This window comes from Anarrhichthys ocellatus, unplaced genomic scaffold (genome assembly GCF_004355925.1).
Source record: "Anarrhichthys ocellatus isolate YVR2014 unplaced genomic scaffold, GSC_Weel_1.0 scaffold27, whole genome shotgun sequence".
Lineage (NCBI taxonomy): Eukaryota > Metazoa > Chordata > Actinopteri > Perciformes > Anarhichadidae > Anarrhichthys > Anarrhichthys ocellatus.
The window spans coordinates 5,590,636-5,614,710 of NW_022280057.1; the positions used below are offsets into that span (position 1 = coordinate 5,590,636).

Consider the following 24,075-nt stretch of genomic DNA (forward strand, 5'->3'; position numbering starts at 1 on the left):
TGAGTGCACACAGTGTGAGCTGGTAAACTATCGATTGAAGTCATCCACGGTTCACCGACTTTGCACACTGTGTGTTGTCCAGTACTCATTTTGATCATATTTGAGAATGAATCACGAATAAAACTTGCCCATTAAAGCATGCTATTTACATCACTGTTCAACCCCTAACATTGTTTTACATTCAATCATAATACAGATAAAGTAATCAGCTAAGTCCAAATGAGAAAAAAGGAGACTTCACACACTACGCAGGCCTGTGGGCTCTACAGGACTCCACCTTGTCACAGTCACTCACTTCCTCTTACGGCCTGAAGTCAGGAAGAGACGAGAGACAGAAGAGGAAGAGAGGCAAAGGGGGATGGGCCTGTTGCTTTCATTTGAAGTAAAACAAAAAAAATACAGAAGTAAAAAGTTCAGCAAGCAGTCTTCTTTAAAAAACAGAAGGAGTGAGAGAGAGAGAGAGAGAGAGAGAGAGAAATAGGAGGTGAGTCGGAAAGACAAGACTCAAAATAGAAAGTGGGGCTACATGCAGTCATGGCTCCTTGGACGAAGACCACCACGGAGCGGTACGGTGTAGGTACGTCAGTATGAGCTCGCTTGTGTGTCTTTGTATGTGTGCATGCACATGTTTCTATAGTGTCTCTATTTAGTCGTGCTGTGAATAAGAAGGACAAAAATAGATGCCCATCGCTTCCTGCGTAACAGGATGTGAGCAGGTGCTAACAGCCTTACAGAACTTTGAGGTGTACACGTCAGATGTAATTCCCATAAAATAACTTAAATCCTAAAATCATATTCACCGTTTACCTTCAATACAACAGAAGGTATAAGAGCTAGTGGACTGTTTGGTGGATGAAATCCTATTTAAAGTTACAATCCATCTTAAACTGATGGAGAATTGACTGGCAATCTTAATGCATTACACTATATGCAGCTCATGAATACAGAAGCAAGAAGAGAGATTGCTTTTGGCACTAGGAGGAAATCGTAGATGGTTGAAGCGCAACTTCTGACTACAATCTGTAGTTTATCGGGTATGTGGGTTGAATATGGCCGAGCTGATCACCATGTGTTTCCATTAGATATGCGTGACAGACACAAGCTTAGCAAGAATACTGATTTCTGACTTCAAATACAGAATGACAGAATGTAATAGCAGAGGTTCACTGGCTTGTTGCAGACGAAGCATTCATTTATCAGTTATTAGGCATATAGTTAGCATTGTAAGTCAATGATGACAATTAATTGAAGTCTTTTAAGTGTTTTCCCGCTTTATAGCTTAAGATTGAAAATGGAAATATATTTATCTTACATTTTGAATCAATTATTAATGACATTACTCAATGAAGTGTTGTTTATTTACTGTATTTAGACTTAATTTCTTCCTGGTCTGTGTAAGACGACAAGACAGGAAGTGGAGGAAGAAGGAGGGACGTATTTTCTTTGAAGCCGAAATACTATCGAGACCACATAATGTCATGAACTGTACACACACTTACCTTTTCATTTTGAAATAATTATGCATTTCAATTGAAGTATTGGTCCAGAAATAATGTTCAACTTTTTACACAGTCAGAATTATGTTATTTAGCCTTCATTTTGTGTATAAGTGCTTGTTTTCCTTAGCCGTGGAATATAGGAAGGAGCAAAGCAAACCTGTGAGCTATTACAAACAATTAGACAACAGCTTCACTACTACTCTTATCTTCTGCAACTAACTGATATCCAATGCAAACAGTAGCAGTAGTTGCTGCACTAAGGCTGCTAATGAGAAGTATAGCCTTTTAATTACTGATCAATCTGCAGATTCATTTTTATGTTAATCGTTAAGTCTATGAAATGTCAGAAAATAGTTTTTTTTGTGTATAATATTTTATTGAATTTTTAAAATAAATCTCATTCAGTTCTATCTTATTCTACGTTATGTTATTTTGTATTGCTTATTGTTTTAAAATTGAATTTAAATGGTTTTCTTTGAATTGCCTCAGTTTTGAAGTGTGCCATGTAAATGAAGCTGCCTTGCCATCATCACAATTCCCTCGGAGACAGAGACATCTTCAGATTTCCCGCTTGTCTGACCACGAACAGTCCCAAGCTCAAGGATGTCTAGTTTATATTTGATGTATTGCAATTTGAGAGGCAGGAACCAGGCAATGTTTGGCATTATTGGTTAAAACATTACTTACCTCTTTTAATCTAATCATTTCAGCTCAGTGTGAATATTTTATAGGCAATCTGGCCTGCCAACAGTCCATCCAGTGACCATGTACTTATTTATTGGTTCACTGACCGAAGAGGCCTGAACAAGGGAGAGAGAAGGTGTTGACAGTGAGAACAGGCAGGAATAAACCTGCACGTTAGTTGGATCTGTTGGTGACAGGTAATCCACACTTGTTCATCTTACACCAGGAGTAGCTTTCTTCTTCCACTGATTTACTTCAGTGTTTCTCCTTCTCTGTGAACGATCATGGACGTGCTCTGGTTTTTGGTTCTTTAGTCGCATTGCCCTAGCCCCTCATCAGACTGTAATTATTTCCTTTTTAGTGAAGTGGAATTTTGTCGGCAGCGGAGAGAAGCAGCTCTCCCTCGAGGTAGGCGATGCAGTCCAGATCCAGGAGGTCTGCGATGGTAAGAATATCTCAAAATATAAAAATTGGAAGTATTATTTTTTTCACTTATGCTGTACGGTGCCCCTAAATAACCTTTCCATGTTGTTTTTTCATGTTTCTCTGTGAAACATTTAAGATATGTTAATATTTTTGCATCATTGTATGTGGCTTGTCCTAAAACAAGGTCATAAACCAGCTAACTCAACCAAAATGAAAGATATCGTCAAAATAACAAAAGTTGGTGACTACTTATAGTTTTCATAAACAATCCTTTTTCTTAGTTAAAGTAAAATATGTTGGCTGTCTGCATTTCTTGTCACTCCTGTTTTATGTATTTCACGTAATCGGATATCAATAATTTGTATATAACTTAGGCCTAACGGTGCATGATAAATAACTCCTGCACAGTAAAATATATTTGTTTGCTTTTTGTATCCGTTAAATATTGTATGCATCATAGTTTTTGCACTAGGTTTCAGTCCTTCAACATATGGTCTTGACACGTCCGCATTTCAATGTGAACACCACAGGCCTGCTCATGTAGACATGGCAGTATGGCAGTAAGGTGACAGTCAATTTGTCTTTCAGGATGGTACAGAGGCTACTTGGTTAGGAACAATGCCCAACGGGTAAGACCTCACACAAACATATCTTTTTTTTTTTTTTTACACCATACAGCGCGTCACATTGATTTTAGCAGGAAGGTGACAATAACACAATTACTTTTATTCAACTGGGAGATCTTTGCTAGTTTTGTAGAGAGGAGAAGTGAAAGCTACCACTGATTACATGTGTCCATATTCCTCTCCAGGGAGTGTTCCCTGCCAGTTTCATTCATCTTAAGGGGGTCGTCATTGATAAACAAGGGTGAGTGCATTTACAAAGTCTTCATCTGATCCCAAAAGTTATGTTTTTTGACTTTGTTATGATTTCTTTGGTTTGTGTGTGCGACTACAGAGATCAGGAGGTAGTGATGTCTGCAGAGATGCCCTTGGTAAAGGAGGTTACCACCACATTGAGGGAGTGGGGAAGCATATGGAAGCAACTCTTTGTGGTAAAAAAAAAACAACAACAAGCAAAAACCCCTTTGTGTATGTTAGTGTGTGTATGTCTGAGAGTAACACTATACATCTACCCGTCCAGGTCAATAAACGGATGCGTGTGAAGCAGGTCCAGAGGCTGATGTGGGAGCTAATGGAGTGGCGTTCCCAGCTCCTGTCTGGCACTCTGCCCAGTGACGAATTCAAGGAGCTCAAGCAGAAAGTTACCTCCAAGATTGACTATGGCAACAAGTATGTCTGCTTAAAAACACTTCTCCCTTTATATTTCATTCCTCTCTGCTCCCTTCTCCCTCCCCATCACCCCTATGTCTTCTTCCCTCCAGCATTTCCGTTTCCACTCGTTGCCTTTTTTGTCCTCTGTATGCCTTCAATCAATCTTCCCAATCCTCACCTGAGTGGTATCTCCTGCTTCCTACTACAGGATCCTGGAGCTGGACCAGGTGGTTCGGGATGACAATGGTAACATCTTGGACCCAGAACGGGCTAGTGTCATCAGTCTGTTTCGGGCCCACGAGGAGGCCACAGCCAAGATTAATGAGCGCATCAAAGAGGAGCAGGTAAGGAAAAAGATGAGAAGGCACTGCAGTGGGGAGCAGAACAATTAGAACCCAGGAGGGAAAAGGGCCGGACAGAAAGTTTCAGGAGACAGAGATAGAATCTCATGGGTGGATGTGATGGCAGATGTTGTAATTATAATATAATTCATTTGGCAACTTCTTTGATATTGCTGTGGTTTGACTGCACTAGACTTCCCAGAGACATGTGTACCATGGGATTTATCCTGGGAAACTGTTCATGGGAAATATAAAAGCTAATGTGAACTATATATATATATATATACAGTATATTAAATAGATAATAGGTGGAATTGCAATTTTTTTCATTTCATTTTTTTTTTAAGACAGTACTAATGAAATGTAGTAATGAAACTTTATCTGCATGAAAATGACACAGATAATTCATTTTACTTGTCAATCATATCTGCCAGTCAAGCCTAATTAAGATTTCACTTCCATACAAATTGGCTTGACTTCATTTCATCTCCATGCAGCCTATTTTACATTGATTCATAAGTAAGAAGAGAACGTACTCTATCACGATTTTCTGATTCCGTAATTTTCTAGCAGCTGTTACGTCCCAGAATAAAAGTAACCAACTATTAATTCTTATACCAGCCAACCAGATTTCTCAGGACCTTGAAATGAAGGCTTTCGGCTGGCATTTTAGCTTGTTAAACTCTTGTCCCAAGTTAACCTCCTTCAACTTATGTCCTCTCCTGCAGTCCAACATCCAGACGGACCACAGCGGGATCTCAGCACGAATCCAGTCTTCCCCCACCCACAGCCTCTACGTCTTTGTCAGGAACTTCGTCTGTCGCATCGGAGAGGACTCGGAGCTTTTCATGTCCCTCTATGACCCCGTCAAACAGAACATCATCAGGTGTCACCAGTCATTCTCTCACATGTTGAGGTTTTCTTTTCAGTTTATTGTTTTCAGGTTGATTTGAGGATTTGAAGCCCCAGATTCATATAAAATTAGAAATGTTTGGGTGTAGCGTTAAGTCACATTGAGATAAAAAAAAAAAGATGCATAACTATGAACAGCTATTGTTGTTTCTTTAAAAAATGGTCTTTGTACAGCTCATATTGATGTGATTTTGTCAAGGATTTAGATCATAAAATAAGTAAACGTTGTCCATTAAATATAATATAAACATTAAGATGGGTTTAGCCTCCACCATATCCCTCTTAGTACCTATTTACTGACTAACACCAATGAAAACATCATTGAGTTCAAGTTACGATTCTTTTTAACCTCACCCCCATCCCTCAGCTGTCTGTATACCTCTCCTCTTGCTTCCTCATTTGTCCTGTCTCCTCCATTGTTGAACCCCTCTTAATTAGAACAATGGGATACTAAAAATAAGAATACAGAAAACACAAATTATAGGGCAGGAGATACTGACTGGCAGTGCTATGTGGTGCCTGACAGTGCTGATGCTAAGCCCTGTCACTCACTGTCGTACTGTGTATATCTAAGTCTCAGCAACTGCAGCTGGGAGTTTTAAGATAGATCTGGATCGATCGTGTTTTTCTCGATATGTATCCACCACTGATGGTCTCTTACTTTCTTGGCATTTGTCCTGGTTTATTTTGTCTCATGTGCTCTTCTTATGCCTGATATATTGATCCTTACGTTGTTGGTCTTTGTATAAAAAATGGTAGATAGTGGGTTTTGTGAAAGGAATGTTTAGGAACTTTTTCCCAGCTTTGATTCACCCCGCTGTACCCATAGACACTCATCTATGTGTCTGTCTTACTGTCTTTCTCTCTATTCATCTCTCTGTCAGTGTCTGTTACATGCTTGTGTGTCAGAAAAAAGGCTGTTGGGAATAGAGGGAGTTGTATTTTTAGCACTTCAGTCTAAATTGTTATGCAGCTGCACTCGGTAACATTCTGGTTTCCGCTCAAACTGAGATTTTAACTTTATTTTCCCAGAAATCATGTAATGTCAGTGAACTTCATATACTGTAGCACGCCCATGTACACCAGACAGGCTACTCTGTGATCCTCTGCTAAAGAGAACCTAAAGATGAGGGAGGCAAACAGTCCAGCTTTATCTGGACCAAGCACTCGCTCAGTCCTGGAATGGACCCAGATACCTTCTCTACCTTTTTGTTCATTATAAATACATACCTTCTCAAGTAGAGTAGATCTGCAAAGTTTCAGTCTAGGGAAATGAGACAATCTTTATTCGAACTTCAATTGATATGCTATGTGTGGCTGTAAATTAAAATATTGTGTAGTATAGCTTTGCAGAACATTAACAACAACTGTCTTCCATGCTTTGTGCAGTGAGAACTACCTGGTACGTTGGGGCAGTAAAGGATTCCCCAAGGAGATTGACATGCTCAACAACCTGAAGGTTGTCTTTACAGTAAGTAACCAGAGGAGGGCACTATCACACTGTTTCTCAGCACTACAGACACAGTAGTCCCCTCTTAGAAGATTGCATTGCTTTATCATTTTCTCTCTCACCCTCTTTCCTGCTTAACCTGATGTCCCCCAACTCCTCTTTCCTCCGTCTTTTCATCCTTGTGTCTCTTATTCCCACTTCCACTCAATACTTATTGTTTTGCTTTCTTCTTTCTCTGTTCTCCTTTCTGTTTGTCTCCACCAGGACCTGGGGAACAAGGACCTGTGCAGAGAGAAGATTTATCTGATCTGTCAGATAGTGAGAGTGGGCAGGATGGACCTGAAAGAGACAAACAACAAGAAATCCACTCAAGGCCTGAGGCGGCCGTTCGGAGTGGCAGGTACTTGAAGATCAGCCGATACAGTTTTCTTTCTGGTCAAAGGTGCTTCTAAATTGCCAATCCAAGTGTTCCAGCAATGTGTGAAGTCTTATTTGTAGTTATTAGACTCATTTGCCTCATTCCACTGCTAAATGTCACCAGTATAGCCAACAATATTGGCCTTTAGTAGCCTTCTTAGTCATTTTTGCTTTTGTTTTCCGAACGGTTCAGAGTAATCTTCTCTGATTTGTCAGCAGTTGCTGCTGCTACCGCACGTATTATTGCCCATATTTACACCTGGGAGCTGACCAATACAACCACAGTCACCTTTTGCACAAACAAAACTAAATTATTGATGGAGACCGTCCACTAACTTTCTCAATACCTCAAGGTTATTGTTGCTCCCACTGGCTCACAAAAGTTGCGTCTATCCTTAGTCCACCTCTGCAGAGAGCTGTGAGGGTGTGTAGAGGGGCATGTTTGCTGGACTAGTTTGTGAGAGAGACTTAAATCCAAATGTTCACAGAGGCTGTCATTGCTGACTGATCTGAAATTACTCTGTAGCATTGTCTTTGATTTTGTTATCGCAGACACATTTGTTTTCCTTTTCTTGGCAGTGATGGACATCAGTGATCTCATCAAAGGGAAGGTCGAATGCGACGAGGAGAAACAGTTTTTCATCCCCTTCTTCCCGTATGTCCCATTTTCCTTCTCTATTACTCACAAATCCTCCTGGTAATTAAATAGCAATATTGCAATTTTGTTTGTGAAGGTTTTAGCATCTGCACGATTTTCAGATCAAGCAGCTTTTGTGTGTTCTCAAAGTGTGTTTTTCTGTGTTTATTCAGGGTAGTTGCTGAGAATGACTTTCTCCACTCCTTGCTGAACAAAGTGACAGCATCGCGAGGAGACAGTGCTGGACAAGGTTTGGCTTCTTTCTCTGTTTCCTAGTGTGTAAGCCATGTGACTTAAAGTCAGTGGTCCTGTATGCGATAAAGGTTCCCACTGGACTGTGTATGCTGCAGTCATTTGTGGTCAGACAAAATGGCCATTTCTCATCGCTGCTGCCTGGGTAAATATGACGGACGTTATCCTGATGGATAGCATACGTCTTCGAGCCAATGTCTTCATATTACTTACCGTTTATTTCTCCCTCACCAGCCTCCAGTATCGCTGCCTGCTACCTCATGTGTATGGCTGACTTTGACAGCCTCTATGGCTGACACTGTCTTGTTCCACAGAGAGTGTTGGACATGTTGGACTACACTGTCATCTCGCTCAGCCATTATCTTTCCTCTCGCTCCTGAAAGCCCTGGGCATAACCTAGATATGAAAAGAGCACCTGAGGTCACCAGATGTCTGTTCTCAACATTACTTACCCCTAGTTTCTCCTTCCTCTCACTTTGAGATGCTTCTGCCATAGTACACATATAAACACTGACACACACATGCAGAGTATTCCCTGTAGGTATGTGGTTACCCTAAAAAATGTGGGTTTGTGACATTCACCCTAACCCTTTCACCAACTCTGTATTCCCCTAAAAAAGTAACCCCTTTTCTATGCTCTGACCATTCTTTTTCTTTGCTTTCTCACATAATTTCTCTGAAAGCTTTGAGAGCCCATATTCCTTTGAACACAATTGCTGCCTATTAAGATATAGCCCTTTCTTTGTCTCCTTCAGCCCCCCCCCCCTACCTCTTTTACACCCCTTTAACAAACAGGAGACGGGCATTTTATAGTGTTATTAATTACAGTGTGGTGTGTAAGAACAGCAGACATTTTCACTTCCACGCTTCACGTTGAAACACTTTGAGGTTACTCTCCCCATAGATAAACACTAACATTTTAAACAAAGTGGATCTCACTCTAAGTTCAGCCCTCAGGCTGAATGTTTCAGGGTTTCTGTAGGTTCTGAAAACATGTTAAAATGTTTAAGATTCCGTTTTGATAGTGCCGGGGCCTTGACATTCCTTGTTCATTCATTTGCCTTTAATTTGAATTTACTTATCTGCAGAGAGAAATGAAAATTCCTCTCTGGATCCCTCATTTGAAATAACCTGGAGTGGCACCTATTTGTCCAAGTAAATCTTCTTCAATTTATTGATATTTGGTTCCACAAAGTGTGTGAAGTACAGTATTGACTTTAACTTTCTAAAAGCTACACATACCCTGTGTTTTCTTAACCTGTTTGGGGTTTAATTGTGGTCACTAATAAAGTGTAACAGGACAACACAGCAGGGGCGTTTGTAGGATTCAAAGAAAGGGGGGGCTTAGCCCCAAGGGGAGTGGTATGTTTGTGAGCGGCAATTTTTTTTGGGGCCCATTTCGGGCCGCGGATATCCATTGTTTCAGACAGTTCATAGATTGGTTCAATCAGAAAGAGTGTGATTCTGCTCTGTAGTTTTGCTTGCATGCAGTATATGATAACACAAGAGACAGAATTTGAGAGTCATAGTGAAATTTGACAACTCAAATATGAACTTTTCTCAAATAAAGAGAGAGAAATAATTTTCCTGCTTGTAAAGGAAAGACGGATAAACTAGCGTCACTCCCAAATCCTAATTCTTAAAGGGACCGCACACAATGGATGGAGAATGGACCTGACAGTGTCAACTTTACATCGTTAAGTATGATGATAGGCTATTGGATTGTAATTTGAAGGGGGAGAAAACATACAAACCAGAACGCACACACATATGTAGCATGTTAGAGTTATAAATAACTTGTCCATGTGAGAAACAATAGTTTAATTTAATGACATCACCAAAATAAAAATTAAAAAAAAGATTTCTTTTTTTTTTTTTTTTTTTAAAGCCAATAATGCCAAATTATTTGGGGGGCTGAAGAACATTTTAGGGGGGCTTCAGCCACCCTAAAATAGGCCTAACGAAGCCCCTGCAACACAGTATGTCTATCTCCCAGTACTGTGAAACTGGACAGTAGAAAGACACACAATCTCGTGTCATTAGGAGTGAATAAGCAATAAATCAGCACCTGGAATAAAAAATCAGATACTAAACAGTTGATATGATGAAGTCCTTTAATTAGTAAATCCCACAATGAAACATAGTTCCTCCACAAATTTAACACATCTATCAACTCTCTAGATTAACGACCCAATTCAAGGTAGTAATATATCCTCGACAATATGTGCCATGCGTCAGTCTGTCATTTGTCTAAAGACTCACAATTCTTGAGATCAAGTGTCATGATGATACTTATCAAGAATATGTATTTTTTACGGAATATTGTTTAAAAAAGGAAAAACGAATTCATTGGTCCTACTCCAGATGTGTAAAAACATACTGCTAAACATTAATGCATAGCCTTCCCTCCTCTTCTACCCCACCTCCCTCCAGGTCTGTGGGTGACTATGAAGGCTCTGGTAGGGGACATAGTTCAGATCCGGAAGGAATACCCTCACCTGGTGGACCGCAGCACTGTGGTGGCCCGCAAACTGGGCTTCCCCGAGATCATTATGCCGGGAGATGTTCGCAATGACATCTACCTCACCTTACAGGGCGGCGACTATGACAAATACAACAAGACGACACAGAAAAACGTGGAGGTCATCATGTGGGTCTGCGATGAGGAGGGCAAGGTCATACAGGTGAGCAGCAGGAAGAGATGAGGCCGGGGATGCACAGAGCATGTCACTGTGTTTGAATAAAAAAGGGATTTGTGTCAACGGATTGATTTCTGTGTGTGTGTGTGTGTGTGTGTGTGTGTGTCTGGTATGGGCCAGTGAGCAAACACAGCAGAAATTAAGCGCTTATGCACGCTTTCATAGTCGGGGGCACATAGACTTGGCTGTAATCCCAGAAAGAAAATCTATTTTAGCACATACACAAACAATCATAAAATCCTTCAGCTCAATATGTTACGTGTTTTTCTCTCTCTCCCTCTTTCCTAGAACTCCATCTGTCTGGGAGCAGGGGATAAGGCGGTCAGTGAGTACAGATCCGTCATCTACTACCAAGTCAAACAGCCCCGCTGGATGGAGACAATTAAGGTGTGTGTGTGTTGTAGACGGAGTTGCTGAACTATTCAAAAGTAGTTAGTGGTACAATTTTTAGTTGAGAATCCTTGTACATGTCTGATGTTTATGCATTTGCATTCCTCATCTCAACCATAACTTTCTTTTTATATTCCCCAGAATGTCATGGTATACCTGTAGAAATGTAAAGATATCTGTAATTTCACATGTCCTCCAGGTGGCAGTCCCTCTGGAAGAAATGCACAAAATCCATTTACGCTTCATGTTCAGACACCGCTCTTCCCAGGAGTGTGAGTATCAGCCTCTCTGCCTGTCTGTTCTCTCCATACATCCACACTCACCTCTACTCTGATCCCCCTGAGCATTATGGGACACTGAAAGGACCGAGTGGTTTGAAGCAATTTGGAAAGTGACCCAAGGCGTCATTACGCACACTTCATTATATAAACCAGTTATCCTTCCTCCCATACCTGGAGTCTCACCCTCCCTCCTGCCTTTCTATTTCCCTGATGTGTGTCTCCCCTGACCCTCCTCCAGCCAAGGACAAGAGTGAGAAGAACTTTGCCATGGCCTTTGTGCGTCTGATGAAGGAAGATGGGACAGTTCTACAAGATGGGCCGCATGACCTCGTAGTCTTCAAGGTCAGAAAGAAAACAGATAAACTCATGAACAGGTTCAGTGTCTTATTCAAAAGAAAGACAAATTAAATAAAGAGTAAATCAACCTGATTCATTTTAAAGTTGATGTGCAACTTATTTACAGTCACCTTGACCTAAGCTTTCCGACTTATTAAGATATTAAAGCTTCTCTGAGAGTAATAAACTCTCATCATAAAAATAGTGAGCCTTTTATGATGAGGAAGGTCACAGCTCATTACTTTTGTTGGATCAACCAGTTTTAGATTAAACAGCTCAACTACAATAAATTTGGAATCTTTTCTTTTTTTAAGATGTCTTTTTTATTAGATAGATGACAGTGTAAAGCCAGACTGGAAATTGGGGGAGAGAGAGGGGCATGACATGCAACAAACATCCCACGGCTGGAATCATACCTGGGACGTTGCAGTTTTATGTTAAGCACACTACCAAGACACTCCCTGAAGTAGTATGTCAAATTAAAACTGGTGGTTAGTACAGTAACACAGCCAGTTCATACCATTATTTTGATACATCATTCATGGTCAGACTTGAATGAATGGGGAAGATTATTCTAACTCTACCAAAGCTCGCTGCCATTCCCCACGTAATACCGGAGGCATTTGTATAGTGACAAATGAATGGTAGATTTTACAAGTCGCTGAGGTGATTTGCCTTAAACATGGTAGTAAAAAACAGATTAATTGTTAAATATACTGTATTTACGTAACAGTTGTGCAGTTGCATCCATCATCAAAGACAATCTTATAGTGAGTCTGGATGGGAGATTATGGCCACTGGTTGAAGCCAAATAGATTTCCTGCCAAATGAGCCAAAGCTAAGATTGAATCCCTTTATTGATTAAATGCCAAACGCAATGAAGATTAATTACTCGTGATAAACTCAAAGACCAAATGGATGGTCTCCATGTGCCCTTTTTTTTCGATTATCTCTTATTATCCCTGCATTCCTCTCCTTCTCTGTGCCACTCATGGCTTAAATCTCTTATTCCCTGCTTTGCCACCCACTCACTCATTATTATTTACTGGTTTGGCATTAAAGAGGGCAGAGTTTGTCTGAGGTTGAGGCCGTAATGAATCTTTGACAAACAGAATATCAATATGCCAAGATATCCTGTTTATGTGTTTACTCTAGTTTTCCAACACGTACTGCAAGAAAATGCTATGATAATAGATCTTATTTTTCTGATCTGTCCTGGCCCCAATGTTTCCAAAGTTGTAAGTTTACAAGCAGAAGTTTAGTTTGGTAGAAGTAGAAAAGCCATAGTGATCGCAGAGGATTACTGCTATGGAACTGGCGACTTCAGTCATTGTTTGTCATTTTTCCGTCAGGTCCAGCAAACAAGTGCAGCAAACCCCAGAGTCTTTTACTCCTTGTTTGCATCAAGACGTTTTGATTAAACTCAGAAAATTTAGTTCTCATCCCAATGCTGCTGCGACAGCCACCAAACTTCTGTTCCATCATTAGCAAGTTGGAGCCTTACTGGCGGGGGTTAGAAATGACTCGCTCTCATTGTCCTCTCAGGGTGACAGCAAGCGCATGGAAGATGTGAACTGCTACTTGTCGTTGCCCTCGACCCGCCACCACCATGGTGACACCCACAAGGTGGCGGCGTTGAGCCGCAGCTCCAGCAACGTGTCAGGAAGTGGAGGCCTGTCAGTCAGCTCCAGAGACAGCTTCACCATCTCCACCCTGGTCTGCTCCACCAAACTCACCCAGAATGGTAGGTGTGTTTTTGTTTGGATGTGTGTTTGGGGAAGGTGTCGTTTGTGACATTGTGGTTGACATTAAGCTACTCTTGAGACTTGGCGGGGCAAAACATTTTCATCCAAACACACACACACACACACACACACACACTCTCACACACACACACACACACACACACCTTTTTACACACAAAGGTTGAAGAAAGGTTGGGACAGAAATTATAAAGGGAAAGGTGTTTGAAATTAAACTTGACATCTTCTTTCAACAGAGTAATAAGGTCAAGCCAAGACAATGAATCATCTGTTGGCTGTGAAATTGGTAGAGGACAAATGCACTGCTTAGAATGTCTTGTTGAGTCTGAAAACACTCCTGATCTAGTCAGCATACCGTCTTCTCTTGGGCTAAACGGTTAGGCAATCCAGATTCCTTAGAAAGCCCAAAGCATTAGTGTTGAATTGCAGGTAACCGCTAACACTATCTGACTTGTTAGGCCGAGTGTTATTTTTAGGTTTCGGGCTAAAAGTTAATAAGGCATGATGACAATAGCTGAAGGGTGAGGTGAGGTAAGGGTAAAGGAGATGTTCACACAATTAACGGTGAGTCAACGGTATATTAATTAGGTAAACTACGAACTACGAACCAGAACTACGAGTGTATGTGGGTGTGACGTGTTTTGGTCATGGGATAGTGAGCACAGGATAGGGAAAACTGTGTGTATACATGGGTTTGATTCGTGAAGAGTAACGTAATTTTGTCCTAAACACTCTGGCAGGCAGCCACTCTAGCAGGCGCATATACCCCCCCCCCCCCCCCCCCCCCCCCCCCCCACACACACACACACACTAAAGTGCACATTCACATCTACAAATGCACAAGAACACGTACATTCCAGACAGTGCGGTGCATCAGGCACAGGTGCAGTGCAACAGCTGTTACTGACAAAGCCAGTCCATCACTATAATGAACATTATCCTGCAGTATTAATCACTTGTACCACACACGCACACACACACACCTAAACACACACACAAAGACTCTCAGTCATGCATGCACACAGTGTTTTTTGGGGGCACCCACCAGATGTTCGGCTTGGCTTGGTGAGTCAGACATTATTGGACAGGAAATGCAGTGAGCTTCAAGCGGGCAGCCCTACAGAGACATGGAAATCTGCCCCGTGTCAGACTGTAGCAGAATTAATGACAGAAACTGTGGATTGGAATGCTCAGCTGACAGTCTGACTAAGCAGAGGAACAGATTATACTGTATATACGTATCACTGACAGGTAAATACAGTGCTACACTTCACGTATTCTTCGCAAAACACAGAATGAGACACAGTAGGAGAGAAAACAACAATTTAGAAAATTACATTCTACAACTAAGACTATATTTTCTTTATAACAGCTTTGATCAGCATCTCATTTTAAACAAGAGAGCTGTTTTTCAGGCAGCTGAACAGAAATGTACTCCCTGTGTCTCTCCTCTCCAGTGGGCCTGCTGGGGCTGCTTAAGTGGAGGACTCGACCCGAACTCCTCAGAGAAAACCTCGAGAAGCTCAAAATCATTGATGGAGAGGAGGTGGTCAAGGTCAGTGGTGTGAATAGAAGTGTGCTTTCGCATTAGTGTGTAGACTGCCATGTGTGTGCTCTCACCGGACCTCTCCTTTCTCTGTATGTGTGCATTTAGTTTCTGCAGGACACTCTGGATGCCTTGTTCAACATCATGATGGAACACTCTCAGACTGACGACTACGACATCCTCGTGTTTGACGCCTTGGTGAGTGTGTGGGGTGTTTACCCAGACAATGTCATGTGTGTATGGCTTGTTGAGAGATGCAGCTGATTTTGTTACAGGCTGTCTCTGTGTGTATTGAGTCTGACATCTTTGCGTCATCTACATATCCATCTTTTTCCAAATAAAGATGGATATCGAATCATTGTTCATAACATTTTATGTAAATTTACATTTATATTGTAAATGTCTACTGCTATGTCATCATGTAACCCTCTCTGTCTCTCTGTTTGTCCCCTTTGTCTGCCAGATACACATCATAGGTCTGATCGCTGATAGAAAGTTCCAGCACTTCAACACAGTGTTGGAGGCCTACATCAAGCAGCATTTCAGCGCTACACTGGCCTACAAGTAGGTCACTTCCTGGATCACAGCCCACTTCCTTTCAGTACTGTTACATTTTGTAAGCGTTTCCTGAATGACTGGAGACGACGTTCTCCTCAACACGTCAGCCTTGCATCAGATTTGAATCAATATATGACGACCAAAGTTTCTACCCCTTTTCTCATCAGAACACTGATTGTGAATCTGAAAAACACATGTACATTATATTTTAGGCATCCAGACACATATAACGTGTATAAGACCAAAATACATAATAACCTAGGTAGTTGATAGGTGCTCCAAAAAGCAAAGATTTCAGTCACAAATCAGTGTGCTCGTGCAACAATCCTGTTTGTGTCACATCTCCTTATTTAATCTGCTACAAGAGAATTTAAACTCCCTGAAAAACTCTCCCTCAAAACTGTCTGTTTAAGGCTGAAACCATTTTACTGTGGGCTCCATACACGTATTAACCTAATGCAGATATCAGTATGATGTGTAATGACAATGTTAGACTTCATGTCAACAAACGTAAAAAACACACCATACTTCTATTGTGTGAAAACAAAACATAAGCAGTGTATCAGCAGAGTTCTTGTTTGTGTTTCAAATGAAGGATTACAATCTTTCACGAGGCAATTCTCCCACCTCTAGGGCATTATGAAATCTTTTAAATCCCATTAGATAATCTCGATAATGCTTTGTCATCAAGCCAGAAAACAGGCTGCTTAGTGCTTCCTAGAAAGTTGGACGTAGCAGCCTAAAGTACAGAAACACATTAATGTGGGTTGTCCCATTCAGAATCACTCTCATAAACCTGTCGAGTCTGCCAAACTTCATGCCAAAGGTATTCAAGTGTTAAACCTATTGTGATAAATTCAATGTCACCTGAAGATCTAATGATACGTTAGTGAATACTGCACTGTATCTAGCTGCCACTGGAGGTCAGTGTGTGTGTGTTGGCCTTTGGAGCACTTTACTGAATAGGATTAGAGTTTTAACCCTGCCTCTCTGTGGAGTAGCAGCATAAGCACTCAGGCATGCGCCCCAAACACTTCTGTCGGCTTCTTACTCTCATTTAATTCACTTAACTTGATTCAGTGGGCGCTAGAGACAACATTTGTTTGCATTGCCAAAGCTTCAGTTAGGAAATTAAAAGCATTTCTAACTCTTCCTGCTCTCTTTCCCCGCTGAATCTTTTCTTGCATTTCCCAGCTGCTTCTCTTCCTCCCTGCCTCCTTTGCCCAATTATCCCTGTGACTCTCTTCCTCTCTTAACTGCTTTTCTCTTTTCCTGTCTGTTTTTCCCTCCATCTACTCATCAGTCTCTCCACCATCACTCCACTCCTCCCTTGCCAGTGTGTTGGTGTTCACCCTCTTTAAGAGGGTCACTGCAGCTTAACGCCTATCAGCCCAGAGGCTATTATGTAAAACCATCTAACTCCCTCTAACTACATTTTAAACTCCCTATCGCTTGCTCTTAAAAATGAATAAATCCTCCTGTGCTTGCCTTTAAGCCATGCACCAAAACAAAACCAGAGTCGACTGAATCGTAATAACGTTGGTAATATTTTCAAGGAGACTTTTATTGTTTAAGAGGATTGGGCAAGTTTAAACCAGTTAATGAGTTGCCATTTCATGGAAATAAAGCCGTCACAGAGCCAAGAGTCTCAGCCCTCTTTAGGCCTTCAGTATTGTTTTATGTATTATGAATATGCTAGTATTGCATGCCATTTGGGATGGTGCAGTGAGTGATTGGGCAGAGAAATGCTGGTGGGTCATAAACGTAGACTGAACTCTGTGCCACCCACACCTCTCTCCAGCTGCTTTGACACACTTTAATATTTATGTGTGTGTGTAAAGATGCCTGTGGGGTGTGCATGTGTCGGAAAATGATTTTTTTCACCTATCATCTGAAGGAAAATCAAAATGTCTGTGAGCTGTGTAAAATCTGTTGAGGTGTGAAATACTATTTTGTCATTTTTTTTCCACCTCCTTCTCTCTGTCGTTCTTTCACTCTCACTCTGATGCACTCTGTCTTTCTGCTCTATGGAAGTGAAACATGGAGTTGGTGATTTATCTTCCAACCTGTGGAACATCAGAAAAGGATGACAATTCTCACTGGATGGTTTTTTGATTTTTTTTTGACTTGGTTTCTCCTATCATTCTCTCCCAGAAAGCTGATGTCGGTGTTGAAGAGGTATCTGGATGTGTCCAGCCGAGGTGAACAGTGTGAGCCCATCCTCCGAACCCTCAAAGCCCTCGAGTATATCTTCAAGTTCATCGTCCGATCGCGCATGCTCTACTCCCAGTGAGTGTTTGTGTACCTTTTTTCATTAACATAATGACTACTGATTTCTTTTTTGGACCCACCATGATGCAAATAGAGATTCTTGTTGAGCACGCACAGAGCCCTGTGACACTGCAGGAGTAATTGTTTGTGACAACTCTGTGAGAAAAGGCTGCTGCTTACAGCGCTAATGTTGCTAATAAGCATTGATGATGAGCAGCGGTGTCTGGTTGAGAGCTAATGATGGGGCAGGGCAGGACTGCTGAATGGTCAGCCATCGAAACAGCAGACAAAGTTCCTGCAGCAGAGACTCATGACACCCACTGTGCTGAGCCCAGACCTGCACCATACGTTAAGTGTAAACACCATTTATAACTGCAGCACAGAAATTGATGCTGACAGATCAGAAACATGATCCACAACAAGAGTTGTGTTCCTCGCCCGTTGGTGGCATGAGTACGTGTGTGTGTGTGTGTGTGTGTGTGTGTGTGTTATAAGACACAATCATGTGTGTAGTTGAGTGCTTGTTCACATAATGCAAGGTTTATTGTGTGTATTGTGTTGAGTTGTCTCTTAGAAGCAGTGTATTAGTGGTTGTATAAGGTGGGATTCTATATATGTGTGTCTGTGCTGGTGTGTTTGTGTGTGTTTGTCGTTCAAAGTGCACTCGACGATGAAGGTCTGCCTTTTTAATCTTCTAGAGGGCATTGTTTGTGCCGGCTTTGTTTGTCTAAAATTGGTGCGTTTGTTTATCGACATGTTGGGGGTTTGTTTATTTATTCAGTGTGTGCGGGTCTGTGTGGATGCATGAGTGTGGATTCCCTAGTGGGTGAGTGTGTGTGCGTGTTTCTGTGCATTTGTAGGTACATGCGTGTACAATAGCCCACACATATTCGTTTAATCATACTGCGAGTATATGCCTTTGTGTGTGTGCGTGTGTGTGTGCGTGTGTGTGTGTGTGTGTGTGTGTGTGTGTGTGTGTGTGTGTGTGTGCGGACCACATTACGGCTCCTGGAGCTCCAGTTGCCAGCCTCCCCTGGGTATCTCCAAGCCGATAAATCTCACTCTCCTTCTCTCTTCCTCTCCTCCTCCTCTATCTGTCGTCCCCCAACTACCTGCAGTCGACAACTTCAACTTGCACTGCATCCAAAGTTTTCACATCAGGTTTCTCCACTTACAAGACCATGTCATGCCAACAGAGAATCAGCTATTCAAGGGAGCCCCTGGTGCTGTTAGTGAATCTGCAAGGCTCCATCATCATCACCATCAAGACTAGCAGTCATTAATAGTTAAATAGGCGGAACTGAAGATTTATTAGCTTGTCAAACCGGCTTCATGTTCATACAAAGTCTATTACGAACGTGTGATGTTTGCTTCAAAAATATGTAAGGCACGCTGTACTAGATTTTGCTCTTTCCTTCACCTTCTCTCTGTCCTTCACGCCCCAGCTCTCGCATTACTTCCCTGTAGTCTAGTTCATCAGGTGTATCGGTTTCTTTTTCCTTCCCTGGAGCACCTGCTATGTTCTATATTTCTCTTCTGTCTGGTCCTCCTCTCTTTCTTTCCATCCCTCCCTTCAACTTTAAATCTCACCTTTTCCCTTCCCTTCATTCCGCCTCTTTTAATCTTTTTTCGTACCTTTTTCCATGGAAGCACAATGCATATATCTTATCATTTAAAAAACAAGGATGTTTTCTATTATGAACAGGTTTTCTCATTAATGCGAGACATATCTTATTATTATGAGATCACCCCTGTTTCCAAAAAAATCTTATGATATGATTACGTAATCATTTGTAGTTATCACAAAGACTTTCCAATTTTCTTATCTCAATAGTGGCAGACACAATATCTGGTTATAATAACATAACATTGATCACATTGCGATACTACTATTATTATTTACTATTACACTATTTACTTATTGGCACAAGGGGTCTACAATAAACTCTTGAACACAGAGAGGATTTTACAATACCCAAGGTAGTTGTGTGACTCTGCCCCAATTCTTGAAAGTTGAACCGATCAGTCTTAGAGCAGCAATATCATTTTTATAATACTTTATTGATACATCACAGCAAAGTTGGTCACTGCACCATTTATTCACTTGTCCGTCTTGCAAATGATCTGCATTTACATGTTTTACTGCTTGGTCCAGAGGAAGAACAGCAATTATAATTTATAATTAAAGCTGCGAGCAGCGATGAACGGGCCCTCGCACCTTCCCGCGTCTCGGGGGTATTGGCGGGACACCGGCAGACGTGGCCATAAATATCTGCGACCATCAGACAGCGTGCCCACAAGTTAGACATATTTTTAATGCTTGGACTGTGTGACGCTGGAAATTATGTAGTGCAAATATTCCACCAGTTCCTGTATCCACTGTGGCACTAGAGAACACGCGCAAACATGCATTGTGTTGCTCTACATCAAGTATAGACCACATCATGTAAATGTCATATAAATCGGATTCAGTTTGTCACATAACGCTGTCTTCCTGTTGCCAGTAGGTGGCGCTATGACTTTGAGTGAAAATGGGCTTGTAGACATCCTCAGGCCATGACTGTTATCAAATATGGCAAGTTTGTGACATATTTGAGCAAGTCCAGTGGAGTTACATCAGCTTGTTGTTTAATGGCAAATCACGTACAATGGCCGCCACGCCACGGCTACGCCATTCCATCAAACGTAAAGCTTTGAGTAACTTTTAATAGCAAAGGTCTTTAGATTATACTGACCAAATTTGAAAAGGATCTGACAAAGTCCCTAGGAGGAGTTTGTTAAAGTATAGCGACAAGAAATCATGGGAAATTTCACACAAAAATCCAAATGGCCAACTTCCCGTTCATTTTAGAGCATGGTCCCAAGACACTTTTTTTAAGTCTTCATGTGATACATGTGCCTACCAAATTTCATACATGTAGGTCAAACGTAGCGCTGGGGCTGCGTTTTTGAATATTTGTCGGGGGCGCTATCGAGGCAATTTGAAATGGTCAAGCCAAAAAGCCATATGAAATATTTATTTCCATCACCTATGACACCTGTGCAAAGTTCCAAGGCTTGTTGAGCATCCTAAGTCACAGAAAAATAAGCTTCATTTTTCATGGCGAATGACGCGTTGCCATGGCAACAGCGTTTAACGACAACTCACAATATTCATGATGAAGCATTATCAATGTCTTATGGCTTAGCTTACCAAATTTGAGACTGATCTGGGCAACTTCCTAGTCAGAGTACATCAAAGTATAAAACTTGTCATTTCCTTTTGCCAGTAGGTGGCGCTATGACTTTGTGAAAATGTTGCCATGGAAATGTGATCAGGCCTGGACCAGCATCATGCACAACAATTTTGAGGCAGATTGAATAAAGTACCTTGGAGTTACAACAACTTCCTCTTTCATGGCAAACGGCACGAAATGTGCGTGACATGGGCGCCACATAAAACGAAGGTCGTTCAATGTCAGTAGACCATTTTAATAACTTTTCATCATTAATGTCTTTAGATCATCTTGACCAAATTTGAAGTTAATCATATAAATTCTGTGGGAGGAGTTCGTTAAAGTACAATGCCTGAAAACGATAAAAAATGCCTAAAAATGCAAAGAAATGGGAGTATTACTGCATCGCCCTCTAGTGGTTGTATGGAATGAAAATTTGAGGGCATGTTACAGGACACAATATGAACATATGCTACAGATTTCGTGATGATAGGCCATATGATTTTGAAGTTATATATATTGCTGCAGAGGGCCACACCCCTATTAAATTCATTGGTCCATATATTCTTAATGCAATAAGATATCAACAAGATTTTCATAACTTTTGATGATATAGATCCAATAATGATTCACAACAAATTAGATACCAATCAGACCCAGGGTCTAGAAGAAGTGAATTCTTTTTTTTTTTTTTTTACAAAATTCAAAATTGCGGAAAATTTTGGCAGGCGGAGCTTAGGGTCCCAAGAGGATTTTTTGTAGAACTCATTCAGTTGCTCATGACCGTTTAAGTCATTTGGACATACGGGCTGTCGGGGCTTGCATTTCCAACTTCTAGGGGGCGCTAGCGAGCAATTTTGTCATGCTCGAACATGGGACCCATAAAATATCAAATTTTCCCGCAATCCTGATATGCTTGCCAAATATGGGGATGTTGGGGACATGATAAAGCCCCCAAAATGGCGTTTCATTCGAGAGAAAAAGAATAATAATAATAATAATAATTCCTACAGTTTCAATAGGGACCTCACGGCCCGACGTTGTCGGTGCTCGGGCCCTAACAAGTTGACATTTGTGACTGATTTTATGGAAGACATTTTTCCCTTGTTCTCCTTTTCCTCCTCTTATTAGAAACTTCATGCAGCTGAGCCGTCCTTCTGTACTTTTCCTTACACTACCTTCCATTCTTCAGACTTTTCCTCACTGTTCCTCACTCATTTCCTTCCCCTCTGTTCATTTCCTGCCCTTCATCCCTCTCTCTCTCTCTCCTCTCCATCTGTCTCCAGTATTAGTTTCCTACGGTAGTATCATGTACTTCTGCTGTTGTGCTCATGTGTGGGTAGTTAGTGCCTGTGCGTGTGTATTTGTGTATGTGTGAAGTGGTACTTTACAAGCTCTAACAGGCTATACACAGTATAACTATTTTAGTGAAGAGTACGTGTATATATATATATATATATAAATATATATATACACACACACACACACACACACACACACACACACATATTCATGCACAGACAGGCCTGGTGGATTAAGCAGGACAATGCGTCTGTAATCATAATTGTACTCTGCAAAGAGCCCAGTGATAATACCTCTGTGTGTTACCACCTAATCCCTCCCCCCACATGCTAAATTTGCTGTGTGCCACATGCTAATCCTTCCCTCCAGAACGCATAACTTCTGTTGTAATTAACAACTGCACAGCTCCACTAAATCACACAGAGATAGTGAGGAGACGGGGGAAGGACAGGGGCGGAGAAATGGATGAGAGAGAAGTTTGCTTGGGGCGGAGGAAGTTCGACTGAAGGGATGGTAGAGGAATGTGTGGGTGTGTGTATGGGATGTGCATAGCAGCAACAAAGATAACCCAGTTTATTTTTTTGTTTAGTCAGAGGAGCATTGTTATAATCACTGCAGTCAGTGCTTGTCAATGTTTAACACTGCAGTAGTTTGCTGCATCTGTTCAATAGACTATAGTCCTTGGATTACATTGTGTAATTGTACACATTGTACACAGTGTGACACTTTTTGTGTCACAGTCTTACAGCTTCATATGTAGAATTCAATTTTGACTTAAAGGCATAAAATGAAGGGTTTTCCTTAAAAACACTGCATGCTCAGGTGCGGCCGTAGTAAAACGTAGTGACCAGGTTACATCGCTGTCTCCGTCTCTCTCCTCTCTGTCTTTGTAATGGATGTATAAAGAGCTGAAGGTCGGTGTGTCTTTTTTTACCAAGAGTAGGACACGCACAAGGCAGAGCAGAGAGGTCACAGTTGACAGGTTGAGGCGTGCCCTTCAACTGCATTCACTCAAAATCCGTCAGTGCTGCACTTTCCCGCAGGGTTGTGCGGAAGTGTGGGCGTGTCTATTTGTGCTTTAGAACCTAACCTCCACGAAGCAATCAGGAAATAACGTTTTCTTTCTTTGATTCACTGCTTTGCTCTCGCTAACACCTCTCCCTCTCTTCAGTTACTCTCTGGCTGTCTACATTTACGTACATCCAACTTGAGCTTCTTATCAGCTGTCCTTGTTTTGACACTTTGTCTCTTATTGTCTCTCTCCACCCTCACTAATTATTCATCCCCCTGTTGTTTTTATCTAATTTTTCAATTCGTTCCTGCATCTTTCACTTCATCTGTCTTGCAAATAATGTCACGCAATCAATTTTTTCTGATGTTCGTCTGATGCTTCTGTCTTTCAATCTTTTCCTGATTTGTTTTTCCCGTAGCATGTCCATTAATTTCCTGTTGCCCTCCTAGGCTGTACGAGGGGAAGGAGCAGGAGGAGTTTGAGGAGTCACTGAGGAAGCTTTTTGAGTCCATCAACAGCCTGATGAGAACAGACTACAACACCACTCTGCTGCTCAGGGTAATCATGCATATTCACCCGTCACAGCATACTTCACCACCTAGCACTCCTCTTTCTTCTCATCTTTATTCTTGCCCCTCTCCTGCTTCTACCTCTTTTTTTTCAACATTTACCTGACTCTATCTCATTTTCATGCTCCTCCTCATGCTCTCTAATGTGATCTCTCAATCTGATAATTATTACATTACAAAAAGTCACAAAAGATTTGGCAGACAAACAAGCCTTGTGAAACATAAAAAAGTTATTTTCTCA

The 24,075-nt window shown here is 41.4% G+C and overlaps 1 protein-coding gene across 1 annotated transcript in view; it reads left to right on the forward strand.

Moving 5' to 3' along the window:
- Positions 1-354: 354 nt before the first annotated feature.
- Positions 355-24,075, forward strand: part of dock2 (dedicator of cytokinesis 2) — an 88,360-nt gene continuing 64,639 nt past the window's right edge. Inside the window, exons 1-22 of the mRNA XM_031862888.1 lie at positions 355-577; positions 2,545-2,628; positions 3,198-3,238; positions 3,421-3,476; positions 3,567-3,663; positions 3,753-3,901; positions 4,092-4,227; positions 4,953-5,110; positions 6,526-6,607; positions 6,851-6,986; positions 7,583-7,658; positions 7,814-7,890; positions 10,326-10,576; positions 10,880-10,978; positions 11,181-11,253; positions 11,501-11,604; positions 13,144-13,342; positions 14,819-14,916; positions 15,016-15,105; positions 15,371-15,471; positions 17,620-17,754; positions 23,715-23,823. Of these exons, the coding sequence (XP_031718748.1) occupies positions 535-577; positions 2,545-2,628; positions 3,198-3,238; positions 3,421-3,476; positions 3,567-3,663; positions 3,753-3,901; positions 4,092-4,227; positions 4,953-5,110; positions 6,526-6,607; positions 6,851-6,986; positions 7,583-7,658; positions 7,814-7,890; positions 10,326-10,576; positions 10,880-10,978; positions 11,181-11,253; positions 11,501-11,604; positions 13,144-13,342; positions 14,819-14,916; positions 15,016-15,105; positions 15,371-15,471; positions 17,620-17,754; positions 23,715-23,823 (2,394 nt within the window). The 5' untranslated portion in view covers positions 355-534. The remainder of the gene's footprint in view (positions 578-2,544; positions 2,629-3,197; positions 3,239-3,420; positions 3,477-3,566; positions 3,664-3,752; positions 3,902-4,091; positions 4,228-4,952; positions 5,111-6,525; positions 6,608-6,850; positions 6,987-7,582; positions 7,659-7,813; positions 7,891-10,325; positions 10,577-10,879; positions 10,979-11,180; positions 11,254-11,500; positions 11,605-13,143; positions 13,343-14,818; positions 14,917-15,015; positions 15,106-15,370; positions 15,472-17,619; positions 17,755-23,714; positions 23,824-24,075) is intronic.